The sequence below is a fragment of the Ambystoma mexicanum genome, chromosome 4p (genome assembly GCF_040938575.1).
Source record: "Ambystoma mexicanum isolate Mex_15411 chromosome 4p, UKY_AmexF1_1, whole genome shotgun sequence".
Taxonomy (NCBI): domain Eukaryota; kingdom Metazoa; phylum Chordata; class Amphibia; order Caudata; family Ambystomatidae; genus Ambystoma; species Ambystoma mexicanum.
Window position 1 is genome coordinate 625,460,114 of NC_090927.1, and position 27,283 is coordinate 625,487,396.

Below are 27,283 nucleotides of genomic sequence, written 5' to 3' on the forward strand. Positions count from 1 at the left end.
TAAATGTACTTATCCACACAGGGACAGCACTCAAAAGCGGTCAGGACACCAGCATAAATCTCCGGAAAATAAATCAATCCATCATTCGCCAAAGGCATTGCAACCTACGACACTTTTGCAACGCTCTGCTTGTACATATATACATACATACTGGTATATAAAGTGTGTGCTCATAATGTTAATTGCATTCACACCGCCGGATCAGAGTTGCTGCTGTGCAATCTATTCTAAGTATGTGAATCCATGAAAGATCCAATGCCAATGCTGGAGAAGGGAATAGTTTCTTACCTGTAACTCCATTTCTCCAGCATTGGTATCTTTCATGGATTCACATGCGCCCGCCGGCCTCCCCTGAATGCAGTGTACATGCTGTATCCCCCATGCTACTTGCCGTGGGGGCGGGGCATTTATACTGCCACGTCCCATTGGGGCATGCATGGCAGCCCAAATAACGACGTGGATAGGACACAAGTGTTGAAGTTTCCTAGGGAAAAACGGCTTTATAAGTGTACCGAGGGTTCCCAGTCTGACAACGGGGAATATTCTAAGCATGTGAATCCATGAAAGATACCAATGCTGGAGAAATGGAGTTACAGGTAAGAAACTATTCCCTTCCTATGTATCATGCTTCTAAGTAATCTAACAACGTGTGTATAGTTCACCTCTGTTTCACGTGTTACCCTGTATCTCAAAACCGCCATTCCGCTCCTATAAACTAGGTTTGGCTGCCAGACTTGCACTTTCCATAGGTGTGGAAAGGGCAGCTGAGTGAGTTCAGTTTGCCCATCTCTTGAGTAGTACCCAATCTTTGTATTTGGGCCTGCATAATAATTCTTACAACAGCCAGACTACTTGAATTGCCAAATGAGACTGAGGACCCAAGGGCATGTATTGAAGTACTGTATGTCAAAGTGGCTTTACTTAAAGATGACTGTGTATGGTGCAGATTGATATCCTGAACGGACATAGCTAAAGGGGGACACCTATGTTCAGTTATCAGTGCAAAATTAATGTGTATTGGCGAAGACTACTGGTATGCTATTCTGTGCAAAACTGACAGTTACAAAAAAGGAGAAAAATACAAATGTCATATGTCTGCTGTTTTTAATGGCAGATTAAGCAGTCATTAAATGAGATGTGTACCTGGAACGACAAGACTGATGCACCAGGTTGAACATTGCGCTTGAATGTGGATTACAGATCTATTGGAAATAATTCTGTGAGCTAAATTGTATTTTATTGTTAAGAATCTGACATTTCAATGTACAGCAAGTACAATGAAGTAACCTCTTCTCACTGCAAATCATGAGATGTGGACTATTAAAGGTTTAAAGTGGAGAATGCGTTATGAAAAAGAACAAGAATTTGATAATTAGTTAGCTTTATTTCCATACAATTGTGTAAATTCACATTACAAAGATTAAAACAAATGTACACAATACATTTTACAGGACTTGGGTGATAGCAGAAACACATCAGAAAGTAAAGCATTGGCGGGCAAAACTGTGCACAGTACTCCCATTAGGAGAGCATCGCAGAACCTGGAATCGCCGCGTCTGTCTTCTGAAGAGAAAAATGATAAGTTGCTTAAGCATTCTCCCAATGTTTCACTAGCAGAAGAAAAGTTACTTAAATCAGGTAAAGTGAATTAAATATTGTAGAGAAAATGTATTTCTGAATGCAATATTGTGTTTTTAAATTGTGGAATTTCTTTCCTTCACTTTCTTTTTTGTTCAATAGAGCTCTCGTAGGTCTTCTAGAAGGATTGTTGGTACTCAAATGAAGTTGTACAAGGTTTGTTAAATGAAACTGTAAATTACAGATAAAATGCAGGGATAGAAACAAGACACAAAACAATTGAATAAGTGAAAAAAGGTTGTGTCAAGCCTAGGAGGAGGGTGGAATGTACAGAGGCGCTGTCAATCACGTTTGTTAGGGGTGGGCGGATCTGCAATGATTGTGCCACAAAATACCTCGAAGCCCCCTTCAGATGAAACCCCCTAATGGGGCATAGGAAGCAAATCTTCAGGAGGAAAAGGGAACCCTACGGTGGAAGACTGTATGCCCTACTCTCCCGGTTTAACGCATCAGCAGAAGTCGTGGCAGTGGCTGATGGCTGTGAAACCAGTCCAAAAAGGGTACTGCCAGAGTTCTTTCCAGGTTCCTGATAAACTGATGTCAGATGGGAATGAACAAGAGTGGATGTGGATCTGGGAAGGTAGGGAGATAAGGGTGGAAAGTTTTTTCTTTTTTAAAAGTCAACATTGTTAATACTCAAAGGCTTGGTGTGGCATAGGCCTTACTCCTCCTTGTGCTTAAAGGAACAGTGTCTGTCACTTGACAGGATCACGCTTATTAGTTTAAATCTCTTCTCCTTGTGTTTCAAAGGAGGGTCGGTGTCTATGGCAAATTGGCCAAAGAGGCAGCAGCAGATCTTTAGTGCATCTGAGACAGGCCAGGAGAGAGTGGAAGGATGAGGGGATGGCTAGCTGAACAGAGTCTACCTTTTATTAGTGTAAGGGATCAAGAGTAAGACTCTGACACAGTGACATTATGGTGATTGTTAAAGACTTTTCTTGATGAAATTAAAGAGAGGGTTGCAGAAAGCCGACCTATCCCTAACTCTAGGACGGGCTTCCCTGCCTCAACAAAACTAAGGAATGTCTGTCTCAGAATGTCCAAAACAACACGTTCTCTGTCCTGTGTCCCAAATCTTACCTAACCCTCACACACTAAACTCAATATAACTAGAAGGGGTAAATGTCTTTTAGCTGATCACCTACAGCTCCTTTCCAAAGTTCCAACATAAAGTTCCAAAGTGTAAAAAAAAAAAAAAAAAAAAAAAAGTTCTACCCGTTAAAGGGGCGGGGGTCTTCCCTTCCCCTGGATTTCTCTGTTTTCAATGTTCTTCACTTTCACATTACCATACTCCACAATCTAAAGGGGATTACTCTTCCCCTGAGTTTCCTCCAGTTTACACGCAAGAAATACGATTTCACTCTTGATCTCCTTTAGGGTTACAATACAAAAAGGGTAGCAGGCGCCCCTCTCTCGAAAGAACACGGTATGATAACCTGTTCATTGGTTTTTAACCACTTTGAGAGTTCGCAGCCATCTGCTTTTTGCTCACTGTACCTTTCACAGATGGGAAATATTAATTTGCATATCAGTCTTTGTCCCATCCACATGGGCAGTCCAGCATCGAAATGCAATGACAATTCCCCTCTGAACAAGAGTAGCAACAGCAACCCCATGCACGTGTTTCAGCCTTGGTGGGCCTCATCAGTGAGGTGAAGCTGTGCCTCTCTGAGCACAGCGAGCGGGGAGTCCACGTCAGGTTGCCCCCAGGTACCTTAGGGTGACCAACCCCAAGTTCCTTAAAAAAAAACAAAAAGGGTAGCAGGCGCCCCCCTCTCAAAAGAACACGGCATGATAACCTGTTCAGTGGTTTTGTAACCACTTTGAGAGTTCGCAGCCATCTGCTTTTTGCTCACTGTACCTTTAGGGTTATACCATTCCATAATCTAAAGGGGCATGACCCCTCCTTTGAGATTTTCACAGTTCCACAATTCCCAGCTTCCAGGATTATGCTTCTTCCCCTGAACTTTCTTAGCGTTTCCACCATTTACAGGTCAGTTTTACAATTCACAGGCTCAAGGGGTATGCTTCTTTCCGTGATCTTTCTTGACTTTACCACAGTTCAGATCCCTTGAAAATGGGGAGGGAAACTCCCTTCCCTTAGATTTCACACATTTGGGCAACTGCTTTCCCCATATCCCAAGTTCAACTATCTTGATTGGGTGCAGGTTACAGACTTGCTGTATGCCTGGTTTACTTTCCTGCCAAGACTTTAATTGGTTCAGTATTTTGTTGCAGGTCCAAGACTCACACTTCTCATCAGTAATCACCTTCTCTTTTTTATATAGTCCAAGATTCTTTAATTATACTTTTCATATATTGGGTCAGCGACCCCTCTTCATTCGTCTTAGTCTCTTTGCTCAATCACCCTGGTGTCCCCTTGTTTGGGTGTACCAGCTTCATCAATGTTACACATCTGCCATGAAGCACCCCAGCGCCACAACCTTGCTCTCTGTGCTCACCAGTCTCCATTGGCTGTGTCAGGGTTCCTCATGTCTCAGTTCTCACTGCTGCTTGTTTGTCGGCTGGGATGGCGTCCCATCGGCTTGTCTGCACAAGCGCAGCAATCCTTCTGCTTTCAAACTTCCCCGTACTGCACCTACAGCAACATCTCCGCACTGCAGTCTGCTCCCTTCCTCTGTCCCGACCGACGTCGGGAGAAGTGAGTCTCTCCTTCTCTCCAGGTGTGGTATTTTTAAATGTCCCGGCACCTGTTTCCTTTTTCCAACAACTAGAGCGCAGTGTTTGCTTTCCAGTTCGTGTTCTTCATCATTCCAGTCCTTTTCCTCGTCTCGGCGTTATCAAGCAAATGGAAATGTTAATGCAGTTGGTGATTGGTCATGACAGGAGGTTCTAAACCCACACTACAGTATGCCATACAGGAATAGGGAGGCAAGTGAGTGTTAGCAGAGGCTAAAGAAACAGGAAAATGCCTGCCTTTGACTTAACAAGTCTATTCCGCCTCCCTAAGGGTTGTCTTCCCTCATGTGGTTCTCCGACAGATTGCCACCCCAGGGTCAGAGTCGGGTAGCTTCTGCCTTTCCCTGGTCACATGACGGTAGAGTTTCCTGGGTGAAGTAGTGACGACCTCGCTATATTCATCACACTAGGCTAAACGACACCCCTAGGCCTGGCCTTTGGCCCCTGCTATCATTCTATCTATTGCTTGTTTTCCCCCTGGACCTTGCAACTTCTCTGGGGCTCTGGGTGAACCCCTCATCTTACTAATCTGTCTCCTGCTCTTTCCTTCTCCATGACTCCCTTTCCTGCACTTCCTTCACCCCTTTGGGCATGTCTTATTTTACCCCTATTGGCACCTTTCGCTTCAGAGAACAGGAGCCCGAACAAGAACCCCTGGTGTTCTTTGGTCGATGACTCCTTTGTGCCTTTGGCCATCCATCTCCAATTTGGAAATGTCCTAGCTTTTAGGAGACTGAGATCTGTCTTCCTCTGTATCCTCCTACTCCAGACTGTCATGGTCTTCAAATTCCTGATCACTTTCTCTCTCCTGATAGTCGCCTATCCCTTCTGACGGTAACGTTCCACCTCCTTTTAATATTTCCCTCTCATTAGTGGTATTTTGCCTGTGACATAGCTGGTCTAGTCTGGAGGTTAGGGGTTCAGTGTCAGCTCTGCCTGTTCTCTGGATCCAATCATTGGCCATGGCTGCGATTTGACATGATAGTCTCAAATGAATTAGACATTCATGCAACTGGGAGTTCGCTGGAAGTTTCCCTAAAGGATTCTGTCCCCTTCTTCCTTTCTAACTGAGGGGGTGGAAACTGCTAGAAAATGTTTTCCTTCAGCTAGCTTTGTCAGTTAGAAAATCCCCTCCTCTCTCTCCGTTATAGTTCTGGGTATCCCTTGAGAGCCCTTTGATCTCTCTTTGAAGTTGTTATAAAGGCTTGTAAACCAGGATGGAATGCGATGCATGTCATGGCTTCCAGGGTGTAACGTTGTGGTTGACAGTATATTGGCAAACCAAGCTCTGTATTCTGAGCTGATAATTTGAGAGTAGGAGCTGATGTTGAAGGTCATGTTGAGGGCTTGCAATACAGCATCTTAAAGACTTTTATAACCTACTTGAAGTATCCAGATTCTTTACAATCTTGGTGACGAGCGTCTGCAGCCGCTGACCGCCTGTTATGATTGTTATTTGATGTCCTGTGGCCCACTGCTTCTACTGATGTAATTCCCGCAGCCATTTGCTTCAACTCGGCGTCCGATCCTGTCTAGTTGTGGAAAGGTGGAAGCGAGGTATTCACGTGTAGCTGGACTGTTAGGCAGAAACCTGTGCATTTCCCTTAGGGACCACTGCAAAAGATTTAGGACTACAGGTGGTTGGCAGTAAACCCGATTGGTAGCAGTCTGTACCAACCATATTTACCTGGTAGCTGTGGCTGAGCAGTCAGACTTCTCTCAAGATGAGTTGGGCAGTATATAGAGTATACACAATAGGTACAGAGATACAGTAGCACAAGCAAACACTGACCAGAGCTTTGGTGTAAAAGTATATAATTATTTATTTAAAGATGCACTTGTAAATTACACTAGCACAAAAAGAGGTAAGTAAATTCCACGCAGTCACTATTATAGATATACAACCCTGATTACTTATTAGACAAGTCTGAGTTAGAAACACCACTTATTTTCAGACAGAGGTGAGCGCTTAAACTAAGATGGCACTCTAATAAGTTATAAAAAAAGGGAGGGAAAAGGCAGAGTTATGAAAGCACACCATTTCAATACTTTTAAAAGAACCACAGTGAGGCAGGTTAGGCAAAGTCTACTGGAGAGCAAGGAAGTTCAAATGCCAGGCCCACTCTTAGAGAGAGCAAGCGAAATGTGTCCAGGATCACACAGTGGGGTTATGCCCAAAGAGTCTTTGTAGATAGTTCACAAAAGATTGAGATCAAGTCAGAAAAAGTTAGTTAACAGGCCCCAGGCTAACCCAGGTTAGAAAGTCAAGGATTTACTGTCACCCCGAACGATCTGTCGCAAGGGAAGCCAGGTGGGACACAGTACCTGAAATGGGAAGAACGCTCCAGCGGGGGCAGTTGTTCCTGGCAGCGGGTGCAAGTCGGTGTTTCGTCCAGAGGAAGAGGAGGTCTCGACGTGGCGGAAATATGAAGGTCGTTGCACTGCCAGGGAAGAAACCAGCCGTGGAGTCCTCCGGTTAAAAGGTACTACCCTTTTCTTCGCGGTAGTGGTAAACCCAGACGGAGTGGCACTACTTTTGGAGGCTTCTGTGGAGAAGCCCGCCAAAAAGTGGAACAAAGGACTCGACTTGGGTTGGAGTCACAGAAGCGAACACAAACGCCATTTTGGAACTGAGTTTCGGCACAAAATACCAACCTGTGAATTTATATTAATTTAATAAACCGGCGGTATGTTCGAGGCTATTTTAAAAAGTGGTAGCCTCGAACAATGGGAAAATCCCATAGGAATATATTCGTGGTCGAATATAAAAAGTAGTATCCACTGCCACCAGCCAAAACTCGGTCGGGGGGGGGACTCGACAGTGCCCCCTCGAACAACAGACTCCGGGGCAATCGAATTGCCCCGACCAGTACGTCCACAATATGATGGTATGTACTGGTTCTGTTCACAATTTAAGACTAGTAAAGCCAATGGTGACTTTACATGCCCTGGGAGACAGTAGTCCGTCCCAGGGTATGGAGTCTATGTTTGGGGGTCGCTACGACACCCCTAGGTTACTGCACGGAGGGTGCTGTTTAATCCACATACCAAAAACACATGAAGCCCTATGGGGTAAAGGACCCCATAGCCCATAAAACACATACTAAGTCAAAGGAACACCTCAAATCATGTGTAAGAGTGGGAGAAAAAGAGTCTCACTCTTAGCAGGAGAAAAAAATAAACCCCAAAAATCCAGCAAAGCTGCTGGGGGACTCACTAGATTTGGGAAATTAGCCTTTACAGAGAATTCTCCCTAACATTCGAGCGGCGCTACGAGTGCTAAGGGGATTGTAAAAAAATAAAATAAAGGGGCCTCCCGTTATAGATGCAGTGCGTTCCGCTGCAGTTTGTGTGGATAATTTGCACCCCTTGCCGTCTGAAGGACATCTGTTGCCTCTTTGTGCCCGATGCCCCTTGGCTGCCTCCGCTTTATGCAAGCGTTATGATTTAAGGTTGCTCTCGTATTGTGCATTAGAGGAAAGGGCCCACAAGGCATGCAGCCAAATTGGAATTGCCCGTGTGATTGGCAAAGACTGTAATTTGCTCCAGAGGACTCCTGCTCGTCCCATGTTTTTTTAAAAAAAAGTTAGATTTCACTGAGACACGCAAAGGCTACAGGTTAAATAAATTTGTGGAAAGATTCTACAATTTTAAGTGTTTTGTTGTTGGTATCCTACAAAGCACAGAGGTTTGGCTATACCAGGCGTTCCGGGTCCGGCTATTTTTATGCCATCTCCAGTTAAAGTAAAGTGGACCCAGTGGAAAAAAGGCTTCCTGCACTAAATCGGAGCTGCATGTGGACCTTTATACTCCAGTGAGTGTCACAAACCAAAGCTGTTCTCAGAAGTGAGTGTTGGTGGCCAGGTTATGACTGTGATGTTGAAAGGAGGTTGAGCGAATGTGTTGTGTAGTCTGACGGGCAAGGGTGAGTGTGCCGGTAGGCAGCCCTTGGTGAAAATGGGGAGGTCCCTAGAGGTTTGTGGTAAGACTTGGCCATGGATGTTCTTGGGCCTGTAAATTTGGGGCGCGGTCAAGGAATGTTTGTTCTAGACCTGATGGACCAGCTGTCAATATGGATGGAATATACAATTGTAAGGGGAGCCTCTGGAGAAGTGCAGATTGAGTTTTTACAGGAGATATTTGCAAAGGAAGAATTACCTTATAGGCTTCTGACCGTCAATGGTAAAAATGTGTAACAAGTGAAAATTGGGTTGAGTGTGAAAGATACTTGGAATTGTGACCTATTCACCAGCCTTAAAGTTCGTTAAATGTTTCCTGCTGCAGGAGTCCTACTAAAGGTGAACCCTCCACTCAATGGTTCACAATACATGTACGTAACTTGAAGACTATTAGAAGACTCTCACTGTGCACAGAAAAACTTGTATATGTATGTTCAACCAAATATTAAAGTGTTCAGAAGATAGCAATCAAAATCCGATGCTGTAAATGATTAGAGTCACACATCATAACTTAAAGAATTTCTTCATTGAATTGTAAGGTAATAGCCGACACGTGTTTCGACCCTGACGGTCGTTTTCAAGGCTATTTGTTACCCATAGTACATGTTAGGCAGAAACCTGTGCAGTTTCCTCTGGGACCACTGCAAAAGATTTAGGACTACAGGTGTTTGGCAGTAAACCCACTTGGTAGCAGTCTGCACCACACAGATTCACTTGGTAGCTGTGGCGGAGCAGTCAGACTTCCCACAAGAAGAGCTAGGCAGTATACAGAGTATTCACAATAGATCAAGAGAACACAGTAGAACAAGTAAACACTGACCAGGGCTTGATGTAAAAGAGATTAATTATTTAAAACCACATCTAGAAAAACACACAGGCACGAATAGTAAACAATTCAAAAACACGGTCACTAAAAGATATACACTCCCTTAAAAGAATATTAGACAAGTCTTAAGTAAAGCCCCACTTATTTTCAGACAGCGGTGAGCGCTTAACGTAGATGGCACTCTAATAATTTGTTTTAAAAAGGGAGAGAAGAGCAGAGAACAAGTTGAAACAGATCCCAACACTTTTATCAGAACATAACAAGAGAGGAAGGCAAAGTAAAACCGTGAAGTTAGAGTTCAAGAGGCCGGATCCACTTTCAGAGGATCCAAACGAAATGTGTCCAAGGTCACACGGTTGCAGTGCACAAAAGTCTTGTAAATGTTCAAAAAGGAGTTGGACCAAAGAAAGGGACCAGTTAGAGGGTCAAGGCGGCCAGCCCAGTCCAGAAGGTTAAGGGGTTATTATTACCTTGTAGCAATCTTTAGAAAGGGAGGCCTGACGGACACGGTACCTTAAAATGGTGAGAACACGCCAGCGGGGGCAGTTGTTCCTGGCAGCGGATGCAAGTTGGTGCTTCGTCCGGGGGAAGAGAACACATATATCAACACAATACATACTCACATCACATAATTGGATGGAAACGATTTATTGATGAGATTATTTTAATATGGGCAGGCACATCGGAATCTTTCTCTGACTTTGTCAAATATGCCAACAACAATAAATTTGGGATTCAGCTTACGGGATATGCCAGCTCGTTGAACATAGATTTTTGGATCTGCACATCTTTATTTCTGACAACCAAATTCAAACCAACACATATCGCAAACCAACAGAAGTAAATTCAGTTCTTCACGCACATAGCAGCCATCAAAAGGCAACTGTCAATAATATTCCAGGGGGTGAGTTCTATAGAGCCCGTAGAAATTGCAGTTGCGACTGTGATTACCAACAAGAATGTCAGTTGCTCAAGAATAGATTTCTGGAAAGAGGATATAGTTCCAAAATCATTAAGAGATACAAGAATACCACACAGAAAGAATTAGTCAACAAATGCAGGAAAGAAAAAACAGATACACAACCGGCTGCGATCATAACTCAATATTCGAAGGTATTGTGTCCTCCGACGTATTCCTTATCTTAGATATCTCTTTCCAGCTTTGCTGGCCTCGGAAAAGTTTTCTCTAGAGGGCGCTGCGTGTCGTCCGCCGAGTCGATGTCCCTCGACAGCCGCCGTATCGACGTCAACGTCATCCTGCCTGTAAAGGCCGCGCGCAGCGTCCGTTGCTCAGTTCCGTTTTTCTGCGCTTACTCAGTGCCTCGGAATATCGTTGCTCAGTTTCGTAGAGAATTTATCCTATTTCCTCGAGATATTCGATCCATACTCGATGGCTTCCTCGTCGAAACCGACGACCCCTCCGTCCGGCTTCAAAAAATGCTGAGACTGTGGGAAAAAGATGTTGCTGACTGACCCTCACAGAGTTTGTCTGTGGTGTTTGGGAGCTGAACACCATTGTTCGGAGTGCGAGGACTGTATGTCCATGACAGTTAAGGCCCTGAAGGAGCGTAGGGGGAAGCTGGAAAAAGGTAAGACTTCAAAAGCTTCTTCTTCCTCGACGAAGTCGAGACATTCGTCTCCTCGTCACCATTCGCGCTCCAGGTCTCAGAGTGGGTCCCATCACTCCTCCAGATCGAAGCACTCGAAGAGGAGACGTCGAAGATCCCCTTCTCCGTCCTCCTCTTCCTGTGTTTCTCCTAAGAGAATCTCTTGCCCCACGAAACATAGTTCCCGGGCTGAATGGGAGGAATTCCGCAAAAATATGATGAGTCTCCGGGAAAGCGGCCTCGACCCCCTTGAAGACTGCCGAGAGCGATGCTCTGGTCGAAAGACCCGAAGGTCAAAAACTCCGCGAGTCGCAGTACCCGGCGATGGAAGCTTCTCGAGCGCGTCACGAACCCTCGAGTAAAGCTATGACCTCGAAACCTTCTTCGAAGGTTCCGTCGACGCCGAGGTCGGTGTCTTCGACGCCGTTGTCGAAGGGACCTTCGACACACGGGTCTGTCGACTCGATGCTATCTTCGACGTCAACGCCAAGGAAAGTCATGGTTGCGGCGCACCCAGTGGCTATCCCCAGGTCCTCGATGACGATGGCGTCGAGATTGTCGACTTCCTCGAGCAGAATCCCAATTCTATCGAGGACCTCGAGGCCTCCGCCTTTGTTTTCGACGCCACGCTCGAAGCCTTCGGCGTCGACGACATTGACGTTTTCGAAGCCGATTACAAGAAGTTTGGCACCCTCTGCCTTGGAGATGGGTTTCACACCCTTTGTGAGTTCAGACCAATTGAGAACTATGTCCTCAATTATGGAAGAGGGAGAACTATCTGACCAAGAAGAGACATTTGAGTTGCAGGGACCTGCAACCCCAGTTCAAGAGGAGTTATCCTCAGAAGAACGCAGGTTAAAGGATCTCCATGATTCCTTACATGAGGCAAGTGGGTTAGACACTTCCCCTGAGGTGGAGTTCGCTAGGCCAGACCTGGGGGAGCATGCTGAAACCCCCTATCGAGCCTTAATGGCCAGAATCACAGAATTTATGGGGTGGTCAACACCTTCACAGGCTTTCCAACAGGATGACCTCACGGATATTCTTGATAAAGGTCCACAGGAGGATCCTGTAGTGCCTTTTCATAAAGCTCTTCAAAGGAAAATCATGACGAACTGGGAAACCCCAGAGGTCATCCCGGCAGTAAATAAAAAACTGTCTACTAAATACAGGGTATCTTCTGCAGACAGAGTTTTTGTCCAAACACCCATCCCCAGAAAGTCTGGTGCTACAGGCAGCATCTTCTACTGATGTCAAGACTGCTTACCCTACCGTCCCACAGGACAGGGACGATAAGAAATATGATGCTATGGCAAAGAAAGTTTTTTTCGTCATGTAGCATGGCGTTAAAATCTATTAATGCTACTTGCACCCTTGCTAGATTCAGCCATACACTTTGGGAGTGTGCTTCTACAGCGGCTGACTGCATCCCGGAGGGAGAAGAAAGGGAGGCGTTCCTAAATATCATACAGGACGGTAAAGACGCTATGCGAATCCCTCCAGACGGGCATTGATTCGGCTGACAGTATCAGCAGAGCAATGGCGGCAAGTACAACAACCAGGAGATTCGCTTGGTTGAGAAAGTCTGGTTTTGCCCCAGATGTGCAAGCCAGGCTCTTGAACATGCCATTTGATGGCTCTTCTTTGTTTGGGGAAAAAGGCGGGTGACATTTTAGAAAAACTGCAAACATCAAAAGCAGCAGCAAAATCCCTAGGCGCTGCAATCCGTCAGACACCTTTTCGTTCCACAGGATCCTCTGCAAGAGGCAAGTCCTTTCGCTTCTACTCCCCATTCGGAAGAGGTAGAGGACGACCGGCTCAAAGGGGACAAAGAAGAACTACCCGAGGTGGACGGGGTAGATATTCAAAAGCCGCAGCAACAGCAGGTGCCTCTTTACCATCGGCATCTGCATCAGCCGCCCCAAAACCACTCTGAGGACTTCCCTCACAAGACACCTGTTGGAGGCAGGTTAACTCAACATCTGGCAGAATGGCAGGCTATCCCGTCAGATGCTTGGGCATTGGAAACAGTTGCCCAAGGTTACTGCCTGCCTCTCCTACGCATACCTCAGAGTCATCCACCGGGGATCAGCTCTCAAAAAGCTCCAGATCCGCTCCTCTTGCAGGAAATTTTAGACCTGCTAGAGAAAGGTGCCATAGAACCGGTACCTGTAGTGGAGAGGAACAAGGGCTGGTACTCCCCTTACTTTCTTATTCCAAAGAAAGACGGAGGACTGAGACCCATCTTGGACTTGCGAGAATTGAACAAATTCCTCAGGAAAGACAAATTCAAGATGGTAACTCTTTCTCAGATCCTTCAGTTCCAGGACTGGTTGGTATCTCTGGACCTTCAGGACGCTTATTTCCATGTGCCTATCCATCTCAAACACAGGAAATAACTGAGGTTCGCAATTGGCAACTCTCATTATCAATTTCGAGTGCTGTCATTTGGGCTGACCTCCGCCCCGAGGGTCTTCACCAAGTTAATGTCGGTAGTGGCTGCAAGTCTAAGGAGGGAAGGGATTCACGTCTACCCCTACCTGGACGATTGGTTGATCAGGGCTGTATCTTCGGAACAAGCTCAGATCCAGCGAAATCACGTTTGCCACTCCCTTTACAGACTGGGCTTCTCCCTGAATTTAAAGAAGTCACAAATGATACCATCGCAGAGACTCCAGTTCATCGGAGCGATCCTGGACACTTCCCTGGGAAAAGCCTCGCCACCAGAGGTGAGGGCTCAAGATATTCTACAGATGGTTACCAAGTTCCAAAATGCCCAACGTCTCCCATCCTTCGACTTTTTGAGGTTGCTAGGCCTCATGGCATCCTGCATTTTCCTAGTGCCAGAGGCTCGCCTGAGAATGAGATACCTCCAGTGGGCGCTGAGAACAATTCTCAGGAAGAATGACAGCTCTTCTTCCCGACAGGGTGGCTCGAGACCTTCAGTGTTGGGCCTGTCAGGAGAACATTCTGAAAGGAGAACCGTTTTGGCAACCCTGGCCGGAGATAACAGTAGTCACGGATGCCTCACTCACGGGGTGGGGAGCCCACGCCAACGACTTGACCATCAGCGGTCGTTGGTCTCCATCGGAGTCCAGACTACATATCAACCTGTTAGAGCTGAGGGCCATCAGACTTTCGCTGAAGGCGTTCCTACCATCTGTACAAGGGAAGAATGTCCTGATAATGACGGACAACACAGTGGCCATGCATTACCTCAACAAAAGAGGAGGCGTAGGATCACTACCTCTGTGCAGAGAGGCGATGCAGCTCTGGCTTTGGGCAATCCAAGAAGGAATCTCTCTATCAGCAGTTCACCTAGCCGGAGAGAAGAACTTGACAGTGGATGCTCTGAGCAGGCAGAGCAGTCTCCCATGAGTGGGAACTAGCTCAGGAAGTCCTTCAAGAGATCTTCGCCCTTTGGGGAACCCTTCAGGTGGATCTGTTCGCCACCCGTGTCAACAGGAAGTGCGATCTGTTCTGTTCAAGGGAATTTCCCCCGAGAGGAGCTCTGGGAGACGCGTTGATAGTGGACTGGGAGTTTCCGCTTCTGTACGCGTTCCCACCGGTCCCTGTCATTCCTCAAATGATCAGGAGGTTGAGAAGATTCTGGAAAACCATGATCCTAATTGCCCTGGATTGGGCCAGGAGAACGTGGTACCCGGACCTTCTAGACTTCTCCATCTGCCCTCCAATTCGACTTCCACTCAGAGAGAATCTACTCTCACAGAAGGGAGGTCAGGTTCTCCATCCAGACATCAAAACCCTCAACCTTCACGCTTGGCTTCTGAAAGGCTGAGGTACATGGATTGGGACCTCCCTGATGATGTTATGGAGGTGTTGCTTTCGGCAAGGAGGCCAGCAACAAAGTCTTTATACCGCTGCTGTTGGAATAGATTTTGCAGCTGGTGTAGAGAAAAGAATATCGACCCCTTTTCATGTGATACACCAATGGTTGTGTCCTTCCTACTCTATTTGGCGAATTCAGGCCTTCAAGTTGGCACCATTAAGGGCTATCTCGCAGCGCTATCCATCTTTAAGCGCACTGCGGAAGAACCATCCTATTTCAAGTTACCCTTGGTAATACAGTTGCTAAAGGGGTTAACTAACGTTTATCCCCCAAGACCATTCCAGGTCCCCCTATGGGATGTAAACTTAGTCCTAACTTTCCTGATGGGCACACCTTTCGAATCACTCCATTCTTGTTCGTTAAGATTTCTTACCCTTAAAACTGTTTTATTAATAGCACTTACATCTGCTAGAAGGGTGAGCAAGTTACAAGCACTTTCGTGTAAACCCCCTCTTACAATCTTTCACAAAGACAAAGTTGTTCTGCAAGTGAAGCCTAATTTCCTCCCAAAGGTGGTTTCTGAATTCCATATCACTCAGAAGATTACCCTTCCATCTTTCTATCCTCTTCCTCATCCGGGGAAAGAGGAAGAGAGGTTACACAGGCTGGACCCAAGAAGGGCTTTAAGTTTTTACATCAGTAGACTGGCTAGGATAAGACAAGCAGACCAGCTGTTTGTAGGCTACGCAGGTCACAAGCTGGGGTTACCGATAACTAAGCAGACCATTTCCAGATGGATCATTCTAGCCATTTTGGAATGTTATAAACTGGCAGGAAAAGAGTCCCCTCAAAATCTTAGGGCTCATTCGACCAGAGGTATCGCAGCTTCATCGGCCCTCAAAAGAGGAGTGCCGGTTAAAGACATATGTGCGGCTGCCACATGGTCGTCCGTCCATACCTTTACACGGTTTTACAAATTGGATTCCTCCTCCAGTCAAGAGACTAGGTTTGGAAGGGCAGTATTGCACTTTATTAATCAATAAAAGGAAGCATGAAGTCAGTACTCCCAACTCCAATAACAGAACCCTGCTATGGGAGCCTATCTAAGATAAGGAATACGTCGGAGGACACAATCCCTTCGAAGAACAAGTTACTTCTTACCTTGTAACGTTCTTTCGATGGGATGTTCCTCCGACGTATTCCTTATCGACCCTCCCATCCATCCCCGCAGTACTACTTCCCTTGTTGTTGCAGCTTACGCTCCTTCAGGGTGATAGTCTAGTCCAGAAAGAATAATTGTGGGCTACAAAATGGAACTGAGCAACGAACGCTGCGCGCAGCCTTTATAGGCAGGATGACGTCGACGTCAATACAGCGGCTGTCGAGGGACATCGACTCGGCGGACGTCGACGCGCAGCGCCCTCTAGAGAAAAATGTTCCGAGGCCAGCAAAGCTGGAAAGAGATATCTAAGATAAGGAATACGTCGGAGGAACATCCCATCGAAAGAACGTTACAAGGTAAGAAGTAACTTGTTCTTCTAGAGACAGTGCTGAATTATATCGTCTGGCAGCCAAGCATTGGAACATTCTCCTATTGGATAAAGATCTGACACCATTCCTTACGGACAAGCCTAAACTTACCTTTACTAAAGCACCCACATTAAGAAACAAACTATGTCCTTCCTTTTTAAATATACCAACTACAGAACTACAAAGTTGGCTTATAAAAGGGGATGGTTTTCATAAATGTGGTCATTGTAACCAATGTAAATATGCTATGGATAAAACATATCTTTAGAGTTTCATTCAATAACGAAATCACTATAAAAGATCATATCAACTGTAAAACAAGCTATGTTGTATATGTCATTGTATGTGTATGTGGTAAATATGTGGGCAGTACCATCAGGCAGCTACGCATACGTATACGTGAGCATTTACTGAGTTTGAGGAATGTTGAACCTAAAACACCATTGGCCATTCATTGGCAGAAAATACACCAAATGGATAGCACGGAAGAAATACGGTTTTTGGGTCTGATGAAAGTTAAAAAAGGAAAGAGGGGAGGTGATATTCAATTGAAATTACGTAAAATGGAGTCAAGAACAATCTGCCTATTGAGAATAACGGAGACTGGTTTGAATTCAGATCATGAGATGCATGTTTTCTTATGAATAACTATGTTCATAGGATTTATGACAACATGGAATCTTCCTTCTAATGCGTGGGGTGGGGGCCTGTGCCCGGTGTCTATGGTTTAACTCCTTTGGAGACCACAAGACATACAATCCATTCCATTGATTCATGAACTTTTTGATGCTCTCAAATAGCTAGAGTCGACACCTATTTTAGGAGTATATATCTGGTACATTCAATTGTTACAATCCAACGTCCAAACTATAATGTCTATTAACTTTTTAAACTTGACAAACCCACACTTAGAGAATATTAGAGGATTAGGATGGTACAAAAACACATCTTTCTACTATTACGTGTCATGTTTACATTGTGAGGTCACGCGCATCTGTGCGCGTGATGTCGTTACGTGACACGTAATTCCCGAGCGCAGTGGGCCGCAGTATTTACTTGAACAACAGCGTCCTGGCTCTGGGGAGTTAGTCTATTGATTGCGGGGATTTTCTTACCCATGAAAGGTAAATTTCAATTCTATAGGAGCTATATACCTCGTACTTGTAATCAGGCATGCTAACTATGCGTATATATTGATTGCAGTGACGCGGGGATTTAACCCATTGACCTCGTTCTAACTGACCAGGCGATATCTTGACTTAAGGTCATTGAAAAACATCTTATTTAAGGTAGGCAACATTACATACAAGCTCATAACATATTGCTTATGTCATTTGCAATTGGCAATATGAACTTTACAAATACACAATACCAATTACAGGTTCGAACAAAAATCTGTGCATCCAGAGGGTAAGGAATTGTCTCCCATGATTGCACAGTAGTGTCGTATTACATAAATGATGCCACGGTGGCAGAGGTGTATTTCACTCTGTAATTTTAGATTTCACTTTCTATGAGGTCCCTCACATGGGTTAGATTTTTGTGGTCTCTAGACGGGTGATCGTGGGCGCGGGTCACATGTCCTACAGCGTGAGGTTTATATATGGACACACTAATACGGATATATCTCTTTGGATTATGTATACATACAACACATTTTATTTTTCTTAGCAAAATATTCACGATAGCGAATATGAATTCATTGGTTTCTCTCTATTTTCTTTTGTTTACATTTGTTCATCCCGAACCTTCTACCAACTGATGTGGTATGCTATAACTTCATTTCAGTTTTCGTTTTTGTATTATGTTTCAATTATGGGTGGACTTTGATGTATATGCTTTATGTATTTCAATAAAGTACTGTATCATGGGTAACAAATAGCCTTGAAAACAACCGTCGGGGTCGAAACACGTGTCGGCTATTACCTTACAATTCAATGAAGAAATTCTTTAAGTTATGATGTGTGGCTCTAATCATTTACAGCATCGGATTTTGATTGTTATCTTCTGAACACTTTAATATTTGGTTGAACATACTTATACAAGTTTTTATGTGCGCAGTGACAGTCTTCTAATAGTCTTCAAGTTAGGTAAAAATGTGTAGGTGGTGTTTTTCAAGCATATGTGAATACATTTGGTCTTCAGCATAAGAAAACAACGCTGTATCACCCTGAATGTAATGGCAGGGTGGAGAGTATGAATAGGTATATTATGGAGGCTATACGGATGGCGGGTGTGTGTGGAAAGGACAAGAAGGTTGCTGTTTAGGAGAAGGTGTATGCTTTGAGAATGTCCGAGTGGTTTAACTGGTGCTCGTTTGAGGTGATGAGGGGTAAAGGTCTAATACCAACGTTGTGCTCACTGGTGGGGAAGAGCTCGAGAAACTGATTGTGTGTGTTGGAGGTTTTGAAAAAGCTGTTTGACGGAGAGGAAGAAGTGTGGCTTGAGAAAGTGAATGAGAAGAGTAGTGGAATAGAGGCGGAGATACAGTGTGGAGACTGGGTAAGGAGCAAGAAAGAGGTTGTGAGGAAGAAAGGTGACCCATTATATTCTGAGCCTGTGCAAGTGGGAAAAGTTATGGATGGTGCCGTGAGAGTAAGAAGGGGCCACGTTTGGAATAACAGGATTGCCATTGTAAAGGGTTGGAGATGTTGAGCGAAAGAAAGGATATATTTTGTAAAAGCTTGTAAACCAGGATGAAGGCATGTCATGGCTTTCAGGGTGAAACGTTGGGGTTGGAATCTATATGGGCAAACCAAGCTCTGTGTAACAAGCTGGTCAGTTGAGAGTAGGAGCTGGAGTTGAAGATCGTGTTGGGGGCTTGCTATAAAGCATCTTAAATAAAGACATTTATAAACTACCTGAAGTATCCATATGTCCGTACAATATAAGTCTTCCTTGAAACTCAGTCTCTGAATTGCTATCCAGACTTTCTTCAGATGGGTTTATCCCATTGTCATGTTCCTAGTTAGATTGTCTAAACTCCCACTTTTCCCAGGTCAGGAAGAAGCCCTAGACATTTAAAAAAGAAAAAAAATGTGTCGCAGTTAATTAACTTTTCACAGTAAATACATAATCAATTACAATCACATACATATTAAAACAATTGGACTCCTACTTAATCAACAGTGGTGATACATTCTGGGGTGCAGGAATTGGTTAGTGATGATAATGTTGTGCTTTACAGCTAGGGCACACGTATGTCGGATGTTAGAACAGTCACTAGCCCTGATTCGCAGTCGCACAGTACTTGCGTCCTGCATATATTTTACCAAAGCTGATTGAATGAGTGATACAAATGATCAGATGGTAGTATGTGTGTCTTGGAACGTCAGTGGTCTCTGCAATAAGATCAAACAGGCAATGGTACTGCAGACACTGAACATGTATAAACCCACATTCCCGTTTTTTTAGGCGACGCATTTGTTGGGGACATAATGTATGTTTTTTTGAATGATCCAATTATGCATTTAATGTCCACTCTGGTTTCACAAGGAGGTCCATGGGAGTGATGGTGCGGATTCCATACACCATTTACTGTTTCAGCTGTGGTTCGGGACATTAAGGGGAGATATGTATTGTTCACAGGGTCACTTAGAGGGAAGACTCTGGGGCTGCTTAATGTGTATGCCCTGCCGCCATTGAATATAGATTTAGGGGTTGTTCAGAGAACATCAGGTGGATCGCTGGAGTGTGGGCAGAGACTTTAATGATGTGATGGACAGGGACTGGAATAGGTTCCTGTGACAAAACTTGGCGTGTTTGTGAGTGAAAATGGTATGATGGATGTCTGGTGTAACGTGCACCCTCTCAAGCCAGCTATTCTTTTCGCTTGGTAGCACATATATCCCTTTCAAGGATCAATTACTTTTGTGTGCCAAACTCAGATTCACATATGGTCACGACGCACAGCTCCTTTCGAGAGGCATTTCTGATCACTCTCTGTTGCTGGTTTCAATGGGTACTGCACCAAAGTGGGGCTCCTTTTCCTGGTAACTGAATTCATACTTTTTGTGGTTCCCAGAGGTGGTAAGCAGAAGGCAGTACAAAACAGTAGAATACTTGACTTGAACACCCCTTCGTGACACCCTGGAAAGGTTGTAAGGCATTTATGGATGGGCCAGGGGAATTTCTGTCCTCTTCTCCCGAAAGGCTTGCAAAACAGACAGACGCTGCACTACTGTTGATGCGTCTTGAGCAATCATTTCTTAACGATTGATCCCAGGGAACACAGCACCTGTTGCAACCGACACTGTGAGACCAGCCCACCTGGCCTCCCGTGCTAAAGTATACAAGACTTTATGCTTATTTTATTTGTTTGTTGGACATTTGTATGGCACCTATGCTGCAGAAAGTGTGTCCAGGCACCACAAGACAAAAGGGAGAGGGGGGGACGACGACGACAGGGGAGAATAAAACAAGAAAACGGTCCTACTAGGCCTTGACATTCGGATTGTGCAAGTGCAGTAATGGGTGCATGGGGGGAGAGGATGCCCCAGGGTTGAGGAAGGTTAAGTGCTAGGGGAGCCCATGGAGGGAAAGTGCGCAGGGAGGCTGTGGTAAGGGTAAAGTGCGAGGATAAAGTGGTGGACCAGACTCGGAAGGCTGCTCAGGGAGAGGTGCTCGAAGGTAAGTGCAGGTAGTGCGGTACTGTGGAAGACTGGTAGGAGAATTACCTGGCCCCTGTAGGACTCGGAAAGGACCAGGCAGCCAGTCAATGCAGTGGGGGGGACATTAGTAGGGGAGTGTGAAGGAGAAGAGGACAGTCTTGAGGAGTTTCTGGAACTTATGGAGATCTGGCTTATGTCTGAGAGGGGCAGGGAGGCCGTTCGAGAGGGAGGCACCTGCCGAGGAAAGAGACCTACCCCCACTCTCTCTTTGGAGAATCGTTTCACCTGCAGAGAGTTAGAGCTAGAGGACCGAAGGACTGTTGCAGGGAGGTATATAGAGAGGGAATGTTTGATTGGATGTAGCCTGGTCCCATGCCCCAAAAAGCCTTGTGTATGATGCAGAAAGTCTTGAAATTGATCCTTGGAGCCACTGGGAGTCATTGGAGAGGTTTTAGGGCAGGGGAGATGCGGTCCCTGGGCTTGAGGCCAAGGATAAGTCTTGCAGTCATATTCTGGATTAGTTGGAGAGGGCAGAGTGTGGAGGGTGGAAAGAGACCGATTGAGAAAGAGACTGTTGCAGTAGTGCAGCCTGGAGAGACCCAGAGCTGTGGAGACATTGTGTTTCTGGGGGAAGGTGCGAAAAGGGAGAATGCCTCTGAGGAGGTATAGCTGGAAGTGGGCCTACTTGGCAAGGTCTGCGATGTGAGGGGAGGCATCGATCAAGGCCCAAGGTAGGGCCGCTCTTTTCCAGTGCACCCCACAAGGGAGACTCCTTCCCAAGGACTCGCCCGAGCTGGAGGAACCTCTCAGGTTCTCATACCAGCATAGTACTGAGGTTAATTCAGCTACCGCCGACATGCCGAGGGGTCATTAGATCCTCCTGAACACAGTGCTGAGGGACCAGAAAGGTTCATTTACCGGGTGTTCACCTGAGGGGCTATGACCTTGTACCGGCGTAATGGCCGAGGGGGTGCCTATATGCAGCACTAACGGCGGATCCGCCAAGGGCGACGTGCCTACCAGGTCCCGACCTGAGGTGCCGGATAGGCCTCACGCTCCACCGCCAAGAGTCCTGGAGGAGGCTGGGCCCATTGAGCAGAGCACCATGACTTTGGCACATGGCAAGCGGCTCGACAAGATGGCCGGAGCGCTGGATGACATGGACGCTTGCCCGATACCGCACCGAGCAAGGAGCAGTTGGAGGAACAAGTGTCATAGTGGGACTGGTATCAACCAGGTATGTGGCGTGCAGTCTATCCATCATTGGCGCAGGCAGGTTCCTTCTGCGACCGATTAGACAGGATACGCAACGGCTTCAGCAGCCGCACGCCATCCCATCAATATCACCTGCCAACACACCAGCCTGTGAGGACAGATTCTTCACAAGATTCTTAGAGCTCATGAGATCTCCTCAGATGGGGGCCATCCTCAAGGATGACCTCAGGGACTTGCTCCCTCTGACCCTTCTGCCCGCGCCCATAGTCATTCCTCGCATGGAGTCATCCCAGTACAGCCCCCGCTGCCCATGCCGGCTCCTATGATTCCGGCTTCCCTGCCTCCCACAGGTCAGGCGGTTTTGTACTAGCCTCTGCTTCCCACTCCGCAGCCCTCGGCGCCCAACACTCCTCCTCCTGTGCCGGACCAGCCCGACGCCCAGGTGGACACAGACGAGGAAGAAGACCTCGACACACCATCGTCAGCCAAGGCCTACCACAAACGACTTGCAGGGCTGGCAGAATATCTGGGCCTTCCTCAACCCAAAGTCAAACAACCGGAGGCAGGCGTGCTGGCTGAGGTCCTCGCACTACGCCCGTCGGCTAGAACCGGGATCCCGATGCAAAAGGATGTTGTCGCCTCGGCTAAAAAGGGGTGGCTAAACCCCATTCTGTCCAGCTGGTCAGTTGACGCCTGGATGCCAAGTAAAGGCAAATGGAGGGGGATACACTCTTGCTGTCGGCCCATTCTCAGCCACATTCTTCAGTGATTGCTGCAGTGTCACTCTATTCAAAGCTCAGTCGTCCTCGGCGTTGCTAGGCAAGGAGGAGAACATCTTGGAGGCATACGGGAAGAAGCTTTATTCTAATGCTTCGCTGCATCTTCGTCGGGCCAATGAGGATGCCATTCTGACAGCCGTCAACCAGAAGGCTTTGGCAGGAAATATCCGACTTCCTTCCAGAACTTCCAGTGCAGAGCCAGTCACGTTTCAAGGCGGGACTGGCAGAAGCTAAAATATTGGCACAAGACATCATGGAGTCCACCTTGGCCCACATTGACACCTCTGGCTGGGTCATATGGATCACCACGGACATGAGAAGGACGGCCTGGCTCCGAGCTACTAAATTTAACCCAGACGTCCAGGAATGCATATAAGACTTGCCTTTCGATGGTGGTGAGCTCCTTCACTCCACCGACGAGGAGCTAGATAAAAAGTAAAACAGCTTGCAAACTGTGAAGTCTTTATCTGTCCTTAAAAAGGCCACGTCCAAGGCGTACACTCAGTCACAGCAACACTCAGACAAGGGGCGTACATCCGGTTTCCAAGAGCAGAGGTCCAGGAAGCCTGACAGTTTGCTGGGTCAACACCGACACAAACAACGAAAAGGGGTGGGGGGGGGGAATAAGGGAGTTTTCCATTCCCCCTTCTCTGCAACAGCCTCAGAGGGAATGAAGGCATGACTCGCCCCTTCAGGACCATGTGTCTCTGCTGGGAGGCAGGCTTGCTCTCCACGCTCAGTTCTGGCATCAGAATTTTGCAGACCCCTGGAACCTCCCGGTAGTATCCACGGGGTACCACCTACCTATTCCTTCCTCTCCTCCCTCTTCCCCTCCACAGATTGGGACAGTAACTCTTTTGACGGAGTTCCAGTCGCTCGTCGAGAGCCAGGCAGTGGAAGAATTCCCAGCCTCCCAGCGAGGATTGGGCTTCTACTCCAAGATTTTCGGCATACAGAAAAAGAACCAGGCTGGCTTGAGAGTTGTGTTGGACCTATCCACCCTCAACCTCTACAAAAATTCAAGATGGTTACCAGCACTCGTAGTGGAGGCATTGTGCAAGGGGGGACTGGATGTGCTCCCTGTATCTGAAGGACGCTTGTACATGTCCTGATTTGGCAGCCACATAGTTATTTTCTACGATTCAGAATCATTGGCTGCCACTTCCAATACAATGTGCTTCCCTTCGGCCTCAACTCGCCCCCCAAGGGTTTTTACCAGGCTCATGAATGCAGTGGCGGCCTTCCTCAGGGCCCAGGGACCCACCACATCTACCCGTACCTCGACGACTGGCTCGTCAAGGCTACATCACCGGAAGAGGTGCACCACACTTCCTGCGCTCTTGTGAGCACGCTCCACAACCTGGGTTTTTTCGATCAACCTCAGTCTCAGCTGCAGCCTACGCAGAGACAGACTTTTCTGGGACTCCTCTGGAACATGTGCTCAGAGATTTTCCCTCGGAGGACAAGATCACGGCCATCAAGAGGGCCACTGCTCACTTGTTCAACCAAGAAATGACATCGGCCTGGTGGTACCAACACCTACTGGGTCTCATGGCAGCGGCCCTACTGGCTCCCCACTGGATGGGGAGGTGAAAAGTTGAGGGGTCCTTAAAAAGGGGCCCTAGAATCCCCAAAATTGGAATTCTTTCTTAGCTATCTTTAGACATGAAGAAAGAGTCTGGGGAAGAGGGTTTGGAATTTACTTAAGTGTATGTACTGTTCTTAGTGAGTTCTGTTTGAAAGTAGATGCTATAGTGACTTTACAAACCACACACACTGATGCTTTGCAAATGAAAAATCACAGAAACAGTGATTTTCGTAGATGATTAAGCTGATCATTTTAAATGAATGTATTAAAGCACATTTAATTTTCTTATCAATTTGATTTTTTTTTCTTTTTATTTCAGGGACACCTGATAAACAAGAAGGCAAAAAGAAGACTGAAAAGAGGTTGTCTGTCGGTAATGTGCATCCTACAACACCTCCTGCTCCCAAACAGACTGTAGATCAAATCCGACAGAGTGTCCGCCAAACTCTTAAAGATATTCTGGTGAAAAGGTACGTGTCCTAATACATGGTTGGTAATGTTGCTGATTTATCATTTTCTAGGACTCTGGTGTGAAGAATTATGTGGTTTTATGTGGCAGTTGATTGAGGGTTGCTTTTGTTGACCAGTGATATAATTTCCTACTATATCTAGAACCATTGTTAAGGAGTCCATGATGCTGTTCAGGAAGTGTAGGAAATCAGAATTAATTATTGCACGTGACTGCCTTAGGCTGTTGGCGGTTGTGTACTCCACTTTAGTCTGATGAACAGTTATGTTACTGCTACTTGACAACCTGTGTAAAGGTGCAGAATAAGGAGATTGATACAAGAGGGATATGGTTGTGGCTACAGACTTTTATTTTGAAGTAAAGTAACGTGGAAAACCTTCTTAGTCCACATTTTGTTCATGTGGGTAACCTACCAATTTGGGCCTAGGGTGTCGAAGCCAGCAACGAAACCAGGGAACCAAATGCATTTCCGAAAATAGGACACCAGTGGGAATCCACAAAGGTCTGACTTGCCCAAATCGGCCCAGAATCTACTACCCAGAACCCCGTTCAAATTTGGGGGTAAAAAACACAAGGTCTGACTTGCTCAAATCAGCCCAGAATCTACCACCCAGAACCCCCTGGGGTAAAAAACACAAATTTCAGACATTTCACTCTGCTCACCCACCGAAACACGCCACCAACAACAGATGACATGCCTTCCCGTATTCCCACAAGTGTCCCGACGAAAACGGTACCTCACATGTGTGGGTGCACCTACCTGGGCGCCAAGGGGAAAGCCTAAAAGACCCCAAACTCCAAGTCTTTTCCGACAGCTGAATTTCACTATCTTTTCAGACGGGGACACCATACAGATATGGGCCTAGGGTGTCCAAGCCACCAAGGAAAACAGGGAACCCCGTGCATTTCTGAAAAGAGCACACCCGTGGAAATACACAGAGGTCTGACTTGCGCGAAGCGGGCCAGAATCCCGACAAAGCGAACATTGTGTTTTTTCCCCACCAAATATCACACTTTGTTGGGGATTGTGTGCATTGCCACGGGCGTCCTCTTGTCAGAAATGCATGGTCTTCCCTGTTTACCTTGGTGGCTTGGATACCCTAGGCCCAAATCTGTATGGTGTGCACATTAGTCAAAATCCTGCAATCCTGCTGTGCGAAAAGAGTTGGGGTTACCAGTGTTTTAGGCTTTCCTCTTGGGGCCCAGGTAGGTGCACCCACACATGTGAGGTACCGTTTTCATCGGTACACCTGTGGGAATGCGGGACGGTAGGCCATGTGTTGTTGGCGGCGTGTTTCGGTGGGTGAGCCGAGTGAAATGTGCGGAAAATTAGTTTTTTTTTCGCCACATTTTGGACTTTGCCAGGGTTTCTGGGTAATACATTCTGGGCCCATTTGCACAAGTCAGACCTCTGCGGATTCCCACGGGTGTCCTCTTTTCGGAAATGCATGCATTTTCCTGTTTTCCTTGGTGGCTTGGACACCCTAGGCCCAAATCTTTAGGGTGTGCGCATGAGCAGAATTCCTGAAATGATGCTGTGCCAAAAGACTTGGGGTTACCCGTGTTGTAGGCTTTCCCCTTGGCGCCTAGGTAGGTGCACCCACACATGTGAGGTACCGTTTTTATCGGGACATGTGTGAACGCGGGAAGGTATGATATTTGTTGTGTTTGTGTGGTTTCATAACGTTTCAACCCATTTGCTGGTGCCCTTTGTCATACAACCCTTTCATTTCCCAAATGTGCCCTACATTTAGTCGCTGCTTTAAGCGCCATACACTTTTGTAACTTGCACAAGTCACCTACTCTTGAAAAGGTCTGCCTGTGCTCTTTCAAAAAATGTATGCTTTCCGTTCCTCACCACATTGGTTTTCCTGATTTACACATGCTAAGTATGACTGTCCAGGCCGTGAGCTCAGTGTTTGGCTTGTGGTGTTGCTTGTTTTGTGAAACACTACAACGAATGTGTGCTTTCCTAACTGCAAGAATCAGGGGAATGTAGCGGAGCATTGTTTTTCTCAAAATTCATAGAAGCCATTTCCGTACCAAGCCAACCATGTCCACCACATACCTTTTTTTTTCTGTCATTTTCCTGCTTTTTCTCCAATCTATGGCATTTTCCCCTACCTAGTTATTGCCCGAACTGCGCATATCACCCCTTCCTAAACTTGGAATTGTGTCTACTTTCAGAAATGGATGCCTTTCTGTCCTCCAATTCGGCTTTCCTACCCTTTTCTTCCATTCCGTCCATGCATGTCCAATGGGCAAAAATGGCCAAAATCGCCTACCTCTCACAAAACGGTTGATAACCACATCAAAATATTTTTTTTCGTTTCCACGCAACCTGTTCTTGAAAGCCAGGAAATTGGGGAATTCAGCACAGCAAACCATTTGTTCCTAGCTCTTACAAGGAAAAAACTCCAGGCTTCTTTGTACATAATTGTATTGCTATTTTTTGAAAAAACACAACATTTTCGCGTTTTTTGGTTATTTTCTCTCACATCCCTACAGCAACCTAGGATTCCTGGGTGACGTTACGACCGCCTACATGTGGGGAAAAAAGGGGCCAAATTTG

At 46.2% G+C, this 27,283-nt stretch overlaps 1 protein-coding gene across 2 annotated transcripts in view; it reads left to right on the forward strand.

Moving 5' to 3' along the window:
- Window positions 1-27,283, forward strand: part of PHF3 (PHD finger protein 3) — a 909,072-nt gene that overhangs the window by 196,979 nt on the left and 684,810 nt on the right. For both annotated transcript variants that reach the window (XM_069606191.1, XM_069606192.1), the window contains 2 exons: window positions 1,452-1,638; window positions 24,562-24,712. In XM_069606191.1, coding sequence (XP_069462292.1) covers window positions 1,452-1,638; window positions 24,562-24,712 — 338 coding nt within the window. The remainder of the gene's footprint in view (window positions 1-1,451; window positions 1,639-24,561; window positions 24,713-27,283) is intronic.